This window comes from Plasmodium gonderi, assembly GCF_002157705.1.
Source record: "Plasmodium gonderi DNA, contig: Chr12, whole genome shotgun sequence".
NCBI lineage: Eukaryota > Apicomplexa > Aconoidasida > Haemosporida > Plasmodiidae > Plasmodium > Plasmodium gonderi.
In genome coordinates, this window is record NW_021628937.1 from 619,976 (window position 1) to 638,520 (window position 18,545).

At 30.0% G+C, this 18,545-nt stretch overlaps 5 protein-coding genes across 5 annotated transcripts; 4 read left to right on the forward strand and 1 right to left on the reverse strand.

Annotated features, from left to right (window-relative positions):
* Positions 1-421: 421 nt before the first annotated feature.
* Positions 422-1,267, reverse strand: PGO_121120 (ubiquitin-conjugating enzyme E2; the record flags this gene model as incomplete). Its single annotated transcript, XM_028688908.1, has 1 exon — positions 422-1,267. One exon carries the CDS (start codon positions 1,265-1,267, stop codon positions 422-424), a length of 846 nt encoding a protein of 281 aa, XP_028544709.1.
* A 2,163-nt stretch (positions 1,268-3,430) lies between these two features.
* Positions 3,431-8,965, forward strand: PGO_121130 (hypothetical protein, conserved; the record flags this gene model as incomplete). The annotated part of the gene is made up of 4 exons (XM_028688909.1): positions 3,431-7,323; positions 7,589-7,747; positions 8,051-8,493; positions 8,607-8,965. The coding sequence occupies 4 exons, from the start codon at positions 3,431-3,433 to the stop codon at positions 8,963-8,965; spliced, it is 4,854 nt and encodes a 1,617-aa protein (XP_028544710.1).
* A 1,188-nt stretch (positions 8,966-10,153) lies between these two features.
* PGO_121140 (hypothetical protein) lies at positions 10,154-10,853 on the forward strand (the record flags this gene model as incomplete). The annotated part of the gene is made up of 3 exons (XM_028688910.1): positions 10,154-10,291; positions 10,514-10,609; positions 10,827-10,853. The coding sequence occupies 3 exons, from the start codon at positions 10,154-10,156 to the stop codon at positions 10,851-10,853; spliced, it is 261 nt and encodes an 86-aa protein (XP_028544711.1).
* Positions 10,854-12,431: 1,578 nt separating this feature from the next.
* Positions 12,432-14,144, forward strand: PGO_121150 (rhomboid protease ROM6; the record flags this gene model as incomplete). Its single annotated transcript, XM_028688911.1, has 1 exon — positions 12,432-14,144. The coding sequence occupies one exon, from the start codon at positions 12,432-12,434 to the stop codon at positions 14,142-14,144; it is 1,713 nt and encodes a 570-aa protein (XP_028544712.1).
* A 2,989-nt stretch (positions 14,145-17,133) lies between these two features.
* Positions 17,134-18,510, forward strand: PGO_121160 (thioredoxin 2; the record flags this gene model as incomplete). Its single annotated transcript, XM_028688912.1, has 4 exons — positions 17,134-17,325; positions 17,726-17,775; positions 18,020-18,053; positions 18,313-18,510. 4 exons carry the CDS (start codon positions 17,134-17,136, stop codon positions 18,508-18,510), a joined length of 474 nt encoding a protein of 157 aa, XP_028544713.1.
* Positions 18,511-18,545: the final 35 nt, after the last annotated feature.

An 18,545-nucleotide genomic window follows, 5' to 3' on the forward strand; every position in this document is an offset into this window, starting at 1 on the left:
ACTCAGCTAATTTTGTGATATTAAAAAAAAAAAAAAAAAAAAAAAAAAAGACTCATATATTACAAACAAACATCAGCGTACGTGTATATTCATTATGTATATCCACATGGATACAAAATCTTTAACTTAGAAAATTATCGTAATGAAAAGATTACCCTTTAGGAAGGGTGCAAAAAGAAGAAAAAAAAAAAAAAAAAAAAAAAAAGCAAACTCATTTTGATATTTAAAAAAAAAGTAATTTATAAAAGAGGTCAATATATGATGGAAAAAAAATTTAAGTTTTCTCATGTACATAAAAGATATCACCGGAGGGTTGAGTAATTTTTGGGATAGATGTCATTTGTGGTATTCTGTACGAGATGTACCATGTTTGCACTGTCACTGTTCGTATGGGTACTCAGAAACAATGTCCTCTTCTCTATCAGCATTTGTCATCGTGATAAAGAAAATTGTTTTGATTGCTTCCCGGCTTCGCATCTGCATGTGTATAGTTATCAATGGGAAGTTTTTTTTCTTTTGCTGATGATAACATAGATATAATGGATAATACTAAACCAGAGATAGACAAACTAGGATTATAATCATCACCAAGTAAACTTAAACATATGTCTCCATTAGAATAAACATGCGTATGCTTAGGTGGTTTTTGTAAAAAATATACAATGGGTGGCTTTAATGGATAATCATCAGGAAAAATAATTTTAAGTTTGTATACTTCATTAGCATATATAGTATTTTCCAAACCTACATATTTAACAATCCAAATTCTGATATTATTTGGATGCACATCTATAGTACAATTAATGGGTGGATTTTTTAAAAAGTTGTGTAATTCTTTTTGTATTCTATAATTAGCGTTCCCTAAGTTATATTTAGTTCTCATGTGTTTCTTAACACTTATAGATGGTTCTATGGTGTCACTCTTAACAGGTTTGTTATGAGGCTTAATTGTGAATAGTCGTTTTGTGATACGGTTCCTGTACTCGTGCATATTAAATTTCCCCATGCGGGGTAATATCATAGCATATTTTTGTATCCTATTCAATTTCCTTTTTCGATCACAAGATGTCTTCATTCCACTACTACTACTACCACTACTACTACTACTATTACCACTACTACCACTGTATGCGCGATTATCGTTCCAACTTGTATACATGTCAAACAGGTGAATATTTTTCAAATTTTTGCATTTTATGAAATTTCTATTTCTATTTCGCGATAGGAATATGCAACAGGTAATTAAGCATTTCCACAGAACCTTCATTCGGATAAATTATTTTTTTTTTTTATTTTTTAACTATTTCATGAAAAGAAGATTACTTGTCCTTATCATACCATTTCTACGTACATCGTTTTGCAAATGTATAAATTTTCTATTATGGACGTGCTCCAAGCTTGTTCTTAACATATGGATATTTTAAAAACGAGAACAGCAGAATGGCACAGCAAAGCGTTGGGATTGTTTTCTACCTAATATGGTTATGCCTTTTCTTATAATTTTTTTTTTTTATACCACACCATCATATTTATTTATGGAAGAATTGCACTCTATACACTATGAAAAGCTGTGTAATGATGTTCCATTAAAAGGTGTATATACATATATATATAATTATTGCCCTTCGAAGGATTTTGGATTGGGTCCAAGTTTTGTATGAACGCCTTGTCAAGCCTTTTACGTATGACCACTTTTGTGAAAATTCATCTGATATGGGAAAGAGACCAATTAAAGCATGTGGCTCGAGTATGTTACTAAAAAAAAAAAAATACTGGAGAAAAATAAATTGAAAAACTTTGAGTTGGGACCTAAGTGTTAAATTTCAAAGGGGCTCTTTTCTTATTTTTAAATTAAACATAGGAAGATGGCGTAGGTTATTTTAATTTTTTTTTTTTAACCCTTGTTCGGTCAATTAAGGAAATGGGGATATTTTTCATTTCAAAAATGAAAGCAAGTGGGGGGTAAAAAAAAAAAAAAAAAATAATAAATAAATAAATAAATAATAATAAAAAAATAAAATTACCACAGAAATGTTTAATTTCATTATTCACCTTCATCCACATATTTATAAGTCCATTTTGGGATATCAGAACTGAGGAATGAGTTCATGTGTGTAATGTACTGAGAAGATATAATTATGTATTCATTTGTACTACATTATCAATTACACGCTTAAATTGTCAACTAGTGCAAACAAGGAAACAAGTCTGAATTATTTTAAGTTCATTCAGAGGATAAAAATTTATGCAAAGGAACAGTTCTTTCCACGAAGAAGAGAAAAAGAGAACTTGAAAGCATTACCTAGAATTAACAATCACAACGTGTAAAAAACACGAAAGAAAAAAAAAGCACATTTTATAACCTCCATAAGCATACACAAAGTAATTTTCCCATTTTTAATTTATTTCACCCCATAACCATTTTTCGGGCACTCTCAATGAAAATACGTCATTGCAATAACATTTTAGTTTGTGCACTCCTGGGGAAAAAAAAAAAAAAAAAAAAAAAAAAAAAAAAACGAGAAAGCAGCCAAGCAAAGGAAAAAAAAAATAAAATAAAATAAAAATAAGGAGAGTAAAAGTCCAGTGTAACAAAAATGAAGAAATCACTTTCAAGCTCTTCTTTTCTAAAAATTAACGGCCCAAAATTTTCCTTACATAATATTATGTAAGTACCATTTTTAACATCCCCCTGCATACTTTTAAACATCTCCAAAATGCTATCGTAAAAAATATCAAATAATTTATTTCATACACATTTTTTATTGAAATTAACATGAGTTCTTTTTATTGCAATTTCCATTGAATTTTAATGCAATATTTTTTTTTTTTTTTTTCTTTTTTTTCTGCTGATTTTCTATAATGTAAAGGATATAGAATAGAATGAAGTATGTATGTCTCACTTTGGACATAAAAGTAATACAAACATGGCTTCTTACACATTACGCACATATTTTTGTGTCGAAGTATTAGTGTGTAAAAGTAGCCACGCCTAAACACACATAGGGAAAACGTAATTAAAAAGGTATATAAAACGTATGTAAAAATACAAGGGAAAGCATACGTATGCGATGCTTAAATCCCAATTTTGAAATTGTCCGAGGGAGAAAATAGACACTTTTTCTCCTCACATACTTATAAATGTTAATTAAAAAGAATATATATTTCCACAATTCCTAGTTTAAAAATAAAAAAAAAATAAAAATCCAAAACGATTTTCACACAAATTATAGCAAAGTTTCCCGTGTACCCACACCACACAGCTCGCGTATGCACATGCGGAGTCATTCTTATATTAGAAAAAATGTAAATATATTTTTTTGTTCTTTTAAAGATGTGCTAAGATATTTCATGCTACCTTTCTAGGAACTAAAAAGGCTATTTTTTTTTTTTTTTATGTGTAAAGACATTTGGTACATTAGAGTTTGAAATGAATATAAACATTTTAAATAAAAAAAAAAAAAAAAAAAATATTTTTTCTGACGACGAAGAAAGCGACAAAAAGGATGAGAAGGAACATGAAAACGGAATAAAAGTACCAGAAGAATCGGAAAATTTAGTGTCTACAAACACAACGGAGCAGATTCACTGTGGGGGAAATATTGATGCTGAAGCTGGTAAAGCAACTAGTACTAATGAGGAGGGAGCAAAGGTTGCAGTGACGGAAAAAGAAATGTCAGAAAATGCAGAGAATAAAACTGATATCAGAGAAAGTAATGACGAAATAAATGGAGAACCTACTAAATTAAGGGGTGATAATGAACAAGAACAAGATACTAGTAATATCCAAAAAGAAAATGTTTTAAAAAAAAAAAAAAAAAAGTTGCGAAGATTGGAAAAATCCATTGAGGACGAAACTGAAACGGAGGAAAGTGTACAGCATAATTTGGAGCAAATTTCACAGCAAGAGATACACAATGAAAAGCAAGTTCGTAAACTTAGCAAAAAAGATTTTATTATAAAAAATTATGCACATGAAAAAAAACAGAAGGAGGAAAAACATAAAGGAAAAAGTGACCCATACAATGATGGTCATGAAATTCCTGTGGAGAGAAGAGAACCAGTTCATGATACAGCATCCGATCGAGACACTGTTGAACAGAGTGTAGAAAGAAAAAGAAAGGAGAAGAAAAAGATCAATGATGATGAGAGTTCCCATGACAGGGATGACATTTATCATAATCCTGATAATAGTGAAGATGATGAAAAGAATTACGAGGAGGTGTACCATGGAGATGGTCCTTTGGGAACCGAAGAGGAAGAGGAGGATAAATTTTCCCAAGACTTGAGCGACGAAGAGGAAAAGAGGAATAAGCACATAAAAAAAAAAAAAAAAAAGACAAAAGAAGATATCCCAAAACTGAACGAATCAGAGCGTAACAAATTTAAGTTAGATAAAGACGAAGATAATATGACTTATTTGAAAGAAAGAAAAAAAAAAAAAATGAAAAATTCTAAACTGATGCTGGATGTAAATCCAAATGAAGAGAAATTGAAGCTAAAACTAATTTGTATATCTTTTCATAAGAAGGAATACAATATTGAGGAATTTATTTTCGAAAGTTTAAAAGTAATCATCCCTCAAAACAAAACTGAACTATTTTTAAATCAACAAAATATAATCATCGATTCTACAAGTAGGGATGATTTAAAAAATTTGGAAATTTTTTGGTTCGACAGATTGACGAAAAACAGACGTAGAAGCATAATGAATTGTTTCACCACGCTCAGCAAGATGAGTCCAAAGGAAATGGAGGACAACTTGAATACCTCGCCTCCAAATGTGGCTAGCGCTAACGAACCTTTAATTAACGATTCCAAGAACATACCTAACAGTTCTCAAAATGTAGCTGACAGTTCTAAAAATATACCTGACAGTTCTAAAAATGTACCTGACAGTTCTAAAAATGTACCTGACAGTTCTAAAAATGTACCTGACATTTCTCAAAATGTACCTGACAGTTCTAAAAATGTACCTGACAATTCTCAAAATGCAACTGACAGTCCGAAGAACGTAGCTCATAATTCCGCAAGTATACCAATCACTGCCTCCAATATAATTGACGCTAACGAGAATATATCTAATGTTTCCCATAATCCAACTATCGATGGCTCAAATGTAGCTAGCTACACTCCAGATACTTCTAGGACAGCTGGAAAAAATATAAACGGTCTGGAGGACATATTCAACAAAAAGAAGGATACAATAATAGTAGACTATTTAGCGGCATTATGCACGGAACAAGTTAAACTGATTAAGCTGTACATCTCATATATTAGGAAGAATATTTATGATATGTCATCCATCACAGAGAATAATGAAAAAATAAAAGAAATGAACATTTTGGAACCAATAAAAAGGAGAGAAATGTTTTTTTACCTAAATTTGTGCATCTCGATGAATTATATTCAAGAACAATCGCCAAACGTATATACACCACCTATCGACGTCACACCAGACATTAGAGGATTTAATTTGCATCCCATGTTTTCACATATAAATAAAAAAATAAACGAACAAAGAAAAGGCAATATTAAAAATCCATGGGAGAAATTAAAATTATTAAAAAAATCAAAAAAAACAGATTCAGAAAATAAAAATCACGATAACAGTGTGCACAAATGTGAGGTAGATGCACACATGGTCAAAAAAAAAAATGAAGCAAATGAGGAAGAAGAAGAAGAAAAAGAAGAAGAAAAAGAAGAAGAAAGAGAAGTAACAGCAACAACAGAATCCGCTGCAGGAGGAGGAAGAGTCGCAGCAGCAGAAGCAGAAGAAGAGGATTCTGAAAAAAGGAAAAATGATAAATACACAGGTGATAACGATATGTCACAGAAAAAATCGTTAGAAGATGAAGGGAAAAAAAAGAAAGCATTAGAAGAAATGAAAAAAAAAAAAAAAGAAAAAGATGACAAAAAGGTTTATAATGTGTATTCGCTACTCGAATCCGCAGCTCAATATTTTGGAGAAGGTCCAAAATATTCAAATCCCAATATGCATGAATTCTACAAGTCCAATATTAATCAGTTGGTATATATTAAACCACCAAATAACATAGATGAAAAAAATATTTTAATTAATTATTTTTTGCAATTTCCAAGCATTACAAAAAAATTAGAGTACAATAAAAGAAGAATTTATGCAGAAAATTATGGACTTGTTAAAATAGTTAAAAATAACGAAAATCTCCCAATTAATTTTACTTTACACACACAACCTTGGCTATTAGAATCATATGAACACTTATGGAATGAGCAAAATAAACTGAACAATTTTGACATTTTCAACATGTCCAATTTGTTAGATGATAATGATGACGATGATGACTTTGGGGGGGGAGGCTTCGAGTACAACCAGTTCTCCTTGACCAAACCTGAGATTGTCAAACCTGAGATTGTCAAACCTGAGATTGCTAAACCTGAGAGTGCCAAACCTGAGAGTGCCAAACCTGAGAGTGCCAAATCTGAGACTGTTCAACAGGACGGGGTGGGGTCTGTATGGTCAAACTCCCACTCCCCTAGCAAACGAGACCAGAAGAATGTTGCGTCAACTAGTGAAATTAAAAAACGTGATAGCAAAAGTAAAAGTGAATTTTTAACAAAAAAAATAAAAAAAATTTTCCCCACTAAGGACTCCAAACAGCTAAAGTTGACATCCTTTGTGAGTAAAGAAAAAATTAGTAAATATATGAATGTAACCAAGAAAGAGGAAAGAGAAGAGCAAGACAAAGATAAGCAAACCTTGGGGGAATCAAACAATGTTCCAATTATAAATCAGCAGGAAGAACAAACAAATGATTCCACTGTAGTAGCCAATGAAAATGAAGAAACAGAATATATAAAAATAAAAATAAAAAAAAAAAGAGTTTTAGACGATGAAGCGATCAATGACATATATGCAGATCAAAAAACAAAGATAAAATCCAATGATAATCAAAAAAATGGAACAGATAATGAAATAAATTTTTCTAATGAACAGAAGGAGCAAAATATCAACCGTGAAAATTGCACTAGCACCACTAGTCTTATTAATGAATTTGAAAATGATGATATGAATGAAAAAGAGAATAGGATGTATCACGAGGAAAGCAAAATTATAAAAAACATACGAAAAAAAAATGAGAATTTGGATGAAGAAGAAGAGATGAAGAAGGAAAATGACAATATAAACGATCATTACAAGAAAACAGAGATAAGTGGAAATCAAAATGCAGATGAAGAAAAAAATGAAAAGGTAGTTGAAGACAAAAAAGGAAATGCAGATAATGTAAAGAATTCAGAATATAAGGACATAAAAGAATCTATTGCCAAAGAAAGGAAAAGGTACACTCCAGAAAATGCAACATTATTATTATTTACATATATAATTTTTTTTTTTTTTTTTTTTTTTTCTTTTTTGCATATTCTATATGGATCCCAATAACACACATGTTTTATGGATTATGGCCCCATAAAATACTTGAGCACAAACTATATTCACCTATAAGTAGTTGCATACTGATATGTACACATTGTGCATATTGGTACATATACATATATGTTAGGGTCTACAAAAAAATTGTATTATTCCCCTTTTTTTTTCTTAAAGCCTTCGGCATGAAAAAATGCAACACATGTTTGAGTTAGAAGCAGAGGAAAGCGATGACGAAAATATAGAAGATTTGGAAGAAAGGAGAAGAGCACAAATGTTGAAACAAAATAATCAAACGGAGGAGTCCGAGGATGACGAACAATACAACAGCGAAGAGTAGGTGTTTATATGCATACGGGCGATTGCTTATGCATTTGTATCGTACCCATGAATTGGTACCATGTCAACTGCATTCACATACATTATCACACCATAAGTTGGAAAAACAAAAAGGGGAAAATGGTACCAAGAAAGGGGTGCCACTTTTTGTAGTGAAAACAAATGAATAATCCAGTGCTTCACGAAGAAGCTCCCTTTAAGAAGGAAAAAGAATTTTATCCAACTTGGCACTTCCATTTCACACCCCATTTTATGCCTCACGTTGCCCAATTTCATCATCTTTCTTCCTCCCTTCCTTAGACTTAACGAATTCATAAATAATGAAGAATACAACAGCGATAATGAAATTGTTAAGCTTAAACACAAACAAGAAATGGAAAAATTGGAAGAAGACATATTTATAAAGAAATTTACTTATCAGGGAAAGGAATTTAATAATGAATTAACAAACAGAGAAAAACTGGAACTAGCAAAAGAAAAAGAATTACTAAGAAGAAAAAAACTTTTATTTAACAGTACCTTAGGACATGTCAAGTTGAGTGATTTCGAATCAGATAGTAGTACTAGCAGTAATGCTAGCTTGAAAAAACGTATCAAAAATACCTTGTACGAACCTTTTACTGAACTTGAGAATGTAAAATTGTCAAAAAGAAATAATAATATTATTGGTAGCTCCTACAAGGAAAATATCTTCAAGAGAGGAGAAGACATTAGAAATTTAGAGGACCAACAGAGGAGAAAAAGTAAAATATATCTCTTCATCAATGTGTGGATTTTTATATGCCCAACTTTTTTTTTCTTAAATCATACTGTTCAAAAATGACAATTTTTCCACTTCACCATTTCAATCTCGCAGTTTTAGAAAAAATAGACAACGTTATGTACACAAAAGAAATAAAAACAAACGAAGGAAAAAGAATAGTAATTAAGAAAAAAAGAAAAATTCGTTTTCATCAAGATTTATCCGACGTTACAGTAACAGAGGAAGAACAAGTTGACACATATGAAAAAACGAAGAAGAAACCGAAAAAGGTAAATACCATCCTGGTTGAGCAATCCAAACCATCTTCTGTAAATACACTCAATAAAACAGTGAATCATCATAATAAGGCTTCCATAAAATGGAATAATAACATAAAAGATATTAGTGAATTGGACACACCCACGAATAGTGAAGTGTTTAAGGGATTTAGGAAAGTGGAAAATGCACAGTGAAATAGTTACACATTTGAGGGTATCCAACAAAACAACAGAGCTTATGGATTTATCGGCTGGTAGACTGATCGGTTGGTAGGTTGATAGATGGGAGGACAGATGAACACGTCTATGTCAAACCTTAATGCATAGGCATGCTGGATCATATGGATCTGATTTGCATGGGAACCCCTTTCCTGTGCTTATGTGGCAGGAATGTGAAGAAATTCAAACATTATCATTGATAAATACCTTATCCGTGATCTTTTAATTTTAGTTTTATATGCACATGCAAAACGTATGAGCTTTCATGTATGTATGCATGTATGCACCCGTGTTTGCGCCATCATTTTAACGTATATATACCTTTTAAATAATTCCAATGTTTTTAATTTTATTTTCCCCTTATGCCATTATTTATCTGATTATTATTTAGATAATATAAAATATATGTGCCTTTTTTTTTTTTTTTTTTTTTTTTTTTTTTTTCTTATACGCCCCTTCAAATACACACCTACCGAATTATTATCATTTAAAACATATGAAATATTTTAAATCTTAATGTTTTCGAATAAAACAATAATTGCAGTATATACTTGTAAGTATTCCATTTTAAATTATCACTTTTACATAGTTCAATTCATTTTGCTAATTTCCACTTAATTTTTGAATTTTTTTTTTTTTTTTTCACATTTTTCATTTTCTTCACATTTTTCACATTTTTCACATTTTTCACATTTTTCATATTTTTCATATTTTTCGTTTTTTTCACATTTCGCAACTTTTTTTTTTTTATTCTTAAATTTATTGCCTCACATAATTATGTTTTTCTTTTTTCATGATTAAATTTGCATTCCTGATTACACATTAAAAAGTACAGTACCTTAATATGTAATATTTCCTCTTCTCATTCCTTCACTATGAATGATTTATTAATAGCAAAAGGGAATACTTGCAAGCAATAAATGTGCGTTAATAACATATCAATACATAAAATTGCTTATATTTTCTGCAATGTGTAAGAATAAATGTCAATGAAGTGATAATATACCATTTATTTTGTGATAATTTCTTTAACAAATTTATAAAGGACTTTTTTTTCTTTTTCATTACTTGCCCTTAGGAAAAAGGAAAAAGAATTGTTTTCCATGTTTACTTAAACTTCTCTTTTTGTATACATTTTATATACGAATAAAATACAAGGACAAAATGAATAACAAAGTTAGTGTACCATACGAGACGTGTGAACTAAGGAATGTTACTTTTGAGCTACCTAAAGAATTTCATCCAAATGTAAAATATGGCTTTATCAGAAATTTCCTATTTGGAAAATATACCTTCTACTACGTAATAATGAATAAGAAATTTTAAACATCATATATTTTTGCTTTTATGTGCAGAATTCATTGTAGTTTATCTTTTTTTACTCTTTTCTTAACAATGGCTTTCTTTTAATCATGCCTGTTTTTTTTTTTTTTTTTCTCTTTTTTCCTTTATATAAGACACAACACCTTTTAGCAAAATTTACCTGAACATTTTTTTTTTTTTTTTTTTTAACATTTTGGCTAGTTTAAAGGCATTTTTAAGGTATCAACAAAGGTGGCTGCAGGTTTTCTACTTTTTTATTACCCTTTGGATAAAGTCCACTGCAACATTCGTAGATTTGTAATACATTTTTATGAAAAAAAGGAACATCTATCTATTTGTGATAGAAATGTATACAATTGTTTGTATTATACATTCGTGATATTATTACTTTTTTTTTTTTTAAAAAGTTCATTATGCATATTTCTCCATTATGCATACGGTTTAACATAATTGATCGTGTATATACACACGCACACATTTATGCCTCCGTTTTTCCTTCCAAAAAAAACCACAGAAAAATAATCTGAAGAAGCAGGATTAATGTTATCATCACTTCTTGAACTCATGAGAATCGCAAGAATATTCAAGTGGGACGAAAAAGAACAGCCTTTTATTTATGGAAAGTTTTTTTTATTTAAACAGTACATTTTATGCTCGATAATTTTGCAGCATACCCTTTATGTATTTTATTTTATTATTAGTATTATTTTTTTTTTTTTTTTTTATTACCATAACGAACATAACTTCTGACATTTTAATTTGTGTGTACATACATGTACGGTTTTATGCATAAGGAGAAATCAACAGAAAATACAAGAATGACCGGATATTTCCTTAAAGCAACGATAAATTAACAGATATACAATTCCCTAAACATGAATTATGTTGTATTCCAATATGAACTAGCACTAGTTCTGTCACATGGATGATACTTTTTGAATATAAATTACACTATGTGTTCCATGAACACTTGGTGGGGGGGGGGGATGAAAATGTATCACTCATTGTGTGACTAATTTTTTCATGTGAATAAATATAAATAAATAGAAAGAAAACAAATTGTTTCAACACATATGGTTCACTTTTTTGGCTAAAACAAAGGGGAAGGATATAAACAACTATTTCTCCTTTCAATTTTTCCCATAAAAAAGGGGAAAAAAAAAAAAAAAAAAAAAAAAAAGGATCCAATAAAATGGGATGATTTTTTACGTTAAAGAGGAAATAATATGGTACAAGATAAATTTATTACTTTTTTTTTTTCCCCCCCCCACCCCTTCCTCCTGCACTCGTAGTTTTTGATTGATAATATGTACAAAAGGACATGACATCCTTAAAGGTATCAACTTGTTAAAACATCAAAATTCATGACAATACCACTTGTCCCTATCGGTACATTTCATGTGGGTACTTATGTACTCTTCATCCTATAAAGGCTTTTTCGTCAGTTGAAGAAACTGTACATATATAAATAAGAATGGCTTCATCCACCTGTTGTCCCTATATATGGTACATCGTTTAAGGGTGCACATTTGGGATATTCTTTTACAATACGTGTTTTTAATTTTTTTTTTTTTTTTCTTGCACGGGGATATTTATATGATATAGGATCATGTGCATTGTGGAGCTCGCTAAAACGTTGTTCTTTATATGCTTCCTTTATTGCTTGCCTTTTTTTTTTTTTTTTTTTTTTTGTTTTTCCGCACGCACATTTATCTGACCGCACAATTCTTTCCTTTCTCTTTATCAACCTTACTTATATACGTTTCCATCATTATTTTTTTTTCTTCCTGTCATTCCTCTCTCCCATGCATGTTTAAAATTTATATAGTGCATGGTAGGCTATGTTTGGAAATACTTTTCTGTTTAAGTTGAAACACAGTTGAATGTAATTTAAATTTCTACGTCTTGTATTGACTTCATATTTTTACATCTTCTACATCTGCTTCTTTTTCTGCTCCTGTTTCTGTGTCGGTTTTTTTTTTTTTTTTTTTTTTCTTTTTTACTTTCGACAATGCCATGATTTATATGCTTGTGTTCAGCTTTAGGGCCACAAAATGCACTTGCCAGATTTTCATATAAATGATAATATATTTTTACTGAAAGGTGCACAGTATAGAAAATGTTCAATGTTGGAAGATGCTTCAGAGTAAGATATTATAAAAAATATAACATTTTACGTGTAAAAACAAGCAGACAATTTCATGAATTCACGAAAAATAAAAAAACACAGACAAATGCTCTTAAAAGGAAAGATAGAATAAAAAAAGGAAAAGCATTACAATTTAAAGAAAAACTAAAGTTATTCGTTTTTAGTTCCTTGTACTTTTTTACGTGTGATTATATTTACCACGTATATGTTTTGAGCGACAGACACAGTGCCAACAATGCCAATCGACGTAATAATAATGAAAAGGCTGAAAATTATCAGACTAACGAACATGATCATGCTGAGGACAGGGGAGTAGGTATGGGGAAAACCCTCATGAACTATATCAATTGGATGAACATATTTGAAACTTCGAAAGGGAAAGACAAGGAAAATATAAAGCATGAGAATGGTAATAAACATATGGGGGGAAATGAAATCCAAGAAATAAAAGTACAGAAAGGATCCCAAAGAAAGGACAAATTTTCAGGAAATAAAGAAGAAATAAAAATTTGTAGTGTATGTGATGATGATGATCCATATGAAATAAAAATAAATCGAGTAAAGCGAAGTGCATGGGACCAAGAAAATAGTAAAGATGATGGAAAAGAGTCAGAGAAGAAAGAACAAATATATGGCTATAGTATGAGTAGTAATGGACAAAATCGTGATAATAACAGAAGAATAGGCGAAGGAGGAACCGCACAGAGAAACAGTATCGGGGGTGAAGAAAAAAATATGAAAGATTTAATTGTAAGTAACATTTACAAAAATGATGTTTTCAATTGGTGTAACTTGTTTTTGTTTGTCAATGGAATAGTGTTTTTAAGTTGGAGATTAAGCGAAATAGTAGAAAATAAAAGATTTTTTTATTTTATGTGCAGAAACTTCATTTGTTCTTATGAAAATGTTAAGAGAAAATATTACCACACAATGTTTACAGCTAGCATTAGCCATATAACGCTTCCTCATTTTTTATTTAATATGTGGGCATTCCACACCATAAGTAATACATTATTAAGTCCAGAAATTAAAGAAAATAAAAAAAATTATTATTTTTTTTTTAATTATAAATCTAGTGTTTTAGAAAAAAAAATGACGGACAATGATATAATGAAAGTTTGTTTTTTATCGTCCATCATTTCAACACTCCCGTATATTTTTTTACATAAAAGGAATCAACTACTAGGAGCATCAGGAGCTGTTATGGGTCTTGTATATATTTTGTCCACAGTTAAACCGAATGAAGTATTTGTCTCGTTATTTCCACTTCCATATGTAAAAATGACGGCCCTACAGTTATGTCACTTATCCATTTTGACAAATTTTGTATTTCTCTTTCTTAAAAGAAATCATTTCAGTATTGCTTGGTCAGCACATTTATTTGGTTTAATGGGAGGGGCAATATATAATATATACCAGCGTAAACAAAATAACAATAAAAATTATTATCCATTTATTCAACTCTCCATTAAAAATGGATCTATTGATTACTTAAATTCATATCTCGATTTTCTAGATTTTGTCAAATGTCTACAGTTACAAATTAGGATCTTTTTTTCGTTCGATCCACGTTCTATGCAAAATATGAATAGGCAAATTACCTCAATTAAACATATGCAATCTCAGAGAAGGCTAAAATATCACATGTTGAAGGTTAAAAATTTGGAAGCCATGTCAAAATGAGCTTTTTTTATTTTGTATGTGTGCAGAAAATAAAAGGAAGATTTGAACCATGTGTAAAACGGAAACTTTCCTATTACAGAAAGCCGAATGCAGGATATTACCTTCGGGTGTCATACTTCTTTCCACGGGGAATAGCAGCAAAGTGATATATCAAATGGAGTAAATGAGTAGGTCTCATATGGATAAAAATATTTTTTGGCTAATTTTTTTTTTTTTTACGATATTACATTTTTTTTTTTTTTTTTTTGCAAATATAGCAATACTATCGTAGAACCATAAATATGACCTTAAAACGCGCATAAAAGATGCTTATGCGTGTCAATCATTGGTTCAGCATTTACATATTTATATAAATAAATATATATACAAATATGTTCTCAAATATGTACATAAATATGTGCACAAATATATGCATAAAATATATCTGTAAATATATATGTCCACGTAGGCCCCCCCCCCCTTCGCGCATTATTTTTCACACATTTTTCCTCCTTTTTTTTAAGTGCAAATTTCGTCTTTCCCTAATTTGTTCTAACTTCAAACATTTTTGATGAAAGAAAAAAACAGAACAAAAACAAATTCGACAAAAAATTTTAAATGATCAGCCTGTTTATCCATGCAGTTGGTCTTAACTCATATCCGTACTATCTCTAAACGGGTGATTTTCATAAGTTTCTTATTCACTATTTAACTTTTGTAATTTTATTACAATTTTATAAAAGTTCAAATTCACAAGTGTTTTGCATTTCAGTGCAACAGAAGGGGTGCATAAATTTTTTTTTTTTTTTTTTTTTTTTCTCAGTTAGGCAAAAACAGACAGTTTTTTTCACATACTGATGTGGACAAAATTTTTTTTAGTATCGATATTGTTTTTATTTAAATAGCATTTTCGAGGGACAGATATTACTAAAAATGAGCTTTCCAATTTCATTATTATTTATTGAGTTCTGTTGTGGGTAATATGGAGCCTCATCATATGTCTGACATATATTCAAGTTTATGTATACACAACGGTATTGGAGTATTTTGATATGTAACTTCCCTGCCTTTAACTCATTTTAAATAAAAAAAAATTATTCCTCAACGGATGTCTACACTTACACAGACACACGTGATGTTCCATCATTATGCTCAACGAGGTGTTGAGATAGCAAGATGGGGTTGTTTTTAGAAAGGGTGAACTTTAACGGTTCCTTTCTCCTGTATTTAGCTAGAAATATAAAACTACAACATTTGGTAATCCCATACACTGAAATGTGTACATATATATATATATATATATATATATATATATATATATATATGTATATGTATGGGTACATATGAAACTAGCCATTTATCGTACAATCTGTCCCCACTGCCCAATCAAACTCCATCGCAATGATTAAGAAAAAAAAATATATACATGTAAACAAAAATAAAATGCGTGAATTTCTCTTTTTCTTATAAATATATTTCACTTGTAAGGTGCAAAACTTGAACACGGCAATGAAAAATATTGCTCATTCAATATGTTCATACCGGGGTATATATTTGGAAAGGTATACCAAAAGTCACTGCTAAGGCAAAACGAAGAATATAGTTGACAAAGAAAAATCTCACACACATTATTAACAATGTATTTATATAAAGACCCGTGGATAAAAAGTTATTGCTTTTTTCCCTACTCTTCCATTTCTGTTAACATTTATGTTCTGTTTCCCTTTTATATACATAAGTTTTGTTTTTCTTTTCATGAATTCGCATTTTTCTACGCACAAAATGGTGTAGTGCTTGTAAGCTGGGGTGAATTTTAAAACTTTCTTTTGCACATAAACAAGAGTGTTATTTTATCCCATGAACGTGCGTGTAAGCCATGTATAACGTGCTTCTGTGGATATGTGTATTGCACAAATGTGTACACAAACGCAAATATATATATGTATATATATATATTTACACAAATACATTGCCCTTTGAATCATTCTCACCCAGGCAAATCCTCATTATACATTTTTTGCCCCTGTAATAATTTACTATTTTTTTTTTTTTTTTTTTTTTTTAATCTCAGTTTACCATTGCAAAAAATGCTTTCTTTGCAAAAATTCTTCTGCCTCAGTACAATTGAGTTTTAAAAATGTACATAATTACAATACATATAATTTGTATAATATATTTATGTATATATATATACAGAATTCTGCGTATAACTTTGTTACTTATTTTGGTGTCACTCTCACAAACCGGTGTTTTTGTTTACAGCCTTGCTGCGGTACAACGAATCATGCCGTTATATATATATATATATATATATATATATATATATATACATGTGTATACTATACACATATATGTAAATATAAATTTTTACTCTTTTACCGGTGCTGTTCAAAAATACATTAATAATATTTGCGTATAAGTTTATAAAAAAAAAGTTTATACATGTTATAATCTACATAATATATGGAGATTTATAACTTCATTACTTTTCTTAATCCTTTTTTTAAAGGCCTTTTTTTTTTTTTTTTTTTTTTTTTTTTTTTTTTTTCCTCCCTTAACCATTGAATTATAAAATTTTATTTTACTTATTTAGAGGAAAAATTGAAACAGTGCAGAGATGACTCTACTTTTTTGCGATTCCGACTTTGACCTCTATAAATTTAGCTGCTCACGTTATTGTACTTAAATTACATTTATATTATATTTACACTATATTTTATGTACACTACATTTATGCCACATTTATACCATATTATATATATATATACTATATTTATATACATTTACGTTCCGTGCACGTTACTATTGAGGGACTAATTTAAGAACATTTTAAAAGATTATAGAAGCATTTTTTCCCCATTTATGTATGAGTTATTTTTTATTTATTATAATTAATTTCAATTTTTTATAAACATTTTTTTTCTTTTCTTCTGGATAAATTTTTTTTTTTTTTTTTTTTTTTTTTTTTGTTGAAACCCCCCCCTCGCTTCTTCTCTACTGTTAATCCATCATGAAGTGTATAACTTTTCTCTTTCTCTTTTTTTTGAGCTTCCTTTCTTTTCAATATGTGGAAAGCACGAAATATTTATCATCTCAAGATACCGATAATCCCCTAACCCCTTTAAACAAATTTGACAAATACTTTTTACGAATGTACAACAAGGCATCAAGATTACAACAAGGAGGAGGAAACTACATAAATGTAAGAGAAGTGTTACATGAGAGTAAAATTTTCTTCCCCTTCATAGCTTTACTGCTTATGTGATGTAAAAGAGCATGAATTTTTTTGGCCACTACAATGCCAATTATCTGTTAACCCTGTTTCTATGAACATATGTGTTTTATAAGTACTCGTTTCAAGGAATTTTTCAACATGTGCAGATTATCACCTTGTGTATATTACCACAAAATGCATATTACCACCGAGTGTAAATTACCACCAAGTGTTAATTATCACCGACATGTTGCATATCCCTGTGAAAACAGATTGTCATTGTTTCTGAGGGAGGTACCCTTTTTTTCACAATACTCCCACCATTTTTTGTGTGCACGCATGTAAAAACATATTGGCTGATGATCTCATTACCTTTATCTTTTTGTAGGGAGTTAATGTAAAAAACACGATTTTTATTTTGTATTTTTTTGCAAAATGGTAATAATACATAAAAAGACACATGCGTATATGCATTACCACGAGTATGTAGATACCTCATGGCCTTGCACGTGTGTTTGAGGAGGAGCTGTTGTACATGCACAATTAGCAAAATTGGAAAAATTGGAAAAATTGGAAAAATTAGTGAAGTTAATGACCATTTTACACATATTTCTTTTCAGAACCCACAGGCATATACTCATTTTTTTCTTTTTTTTTTTTTTCCTCCGTTTTAATCACGCAGGTGCCACGCTTGTAAAATGCAGGGAAGCGAAATGGTATTAAAAAAAAAAAAAAAAAAAAAGGAAAAAATTACAAGCAGTCTTTCTTGTTTGTTTGATAAAGTGCAAATGGGGGAAAAAAATAAATATACCCATTTATGTACCCACTTGTGTACCAATTTATACATACATACACATATATATATTGTTATGAACACATGTACATTGATGCCACAATATAAGTGAACGAAGCGCTATGATAACTACCTCACCACTACCTTACAACTATAATAATATATTTCAATTTTTTTCACAGGATAAGCTGGAAAAATACTACGGGAAACGGATATACATACTAAAGGTGGATATAGACCAAAACGAATCGATGGCCAGAAAATTCGCTGTGAAGTCATTACCAACCATTATTATAATGAAAAATAAAGCAGTTATAGCTAAAAAAGAGCATTTTGTCACGAGTAATGATTTGGTGTCTTTGATAAGAAAACATTTATAAGGAACACCACGGTTGTGTTGCTACGCAATGTGTGC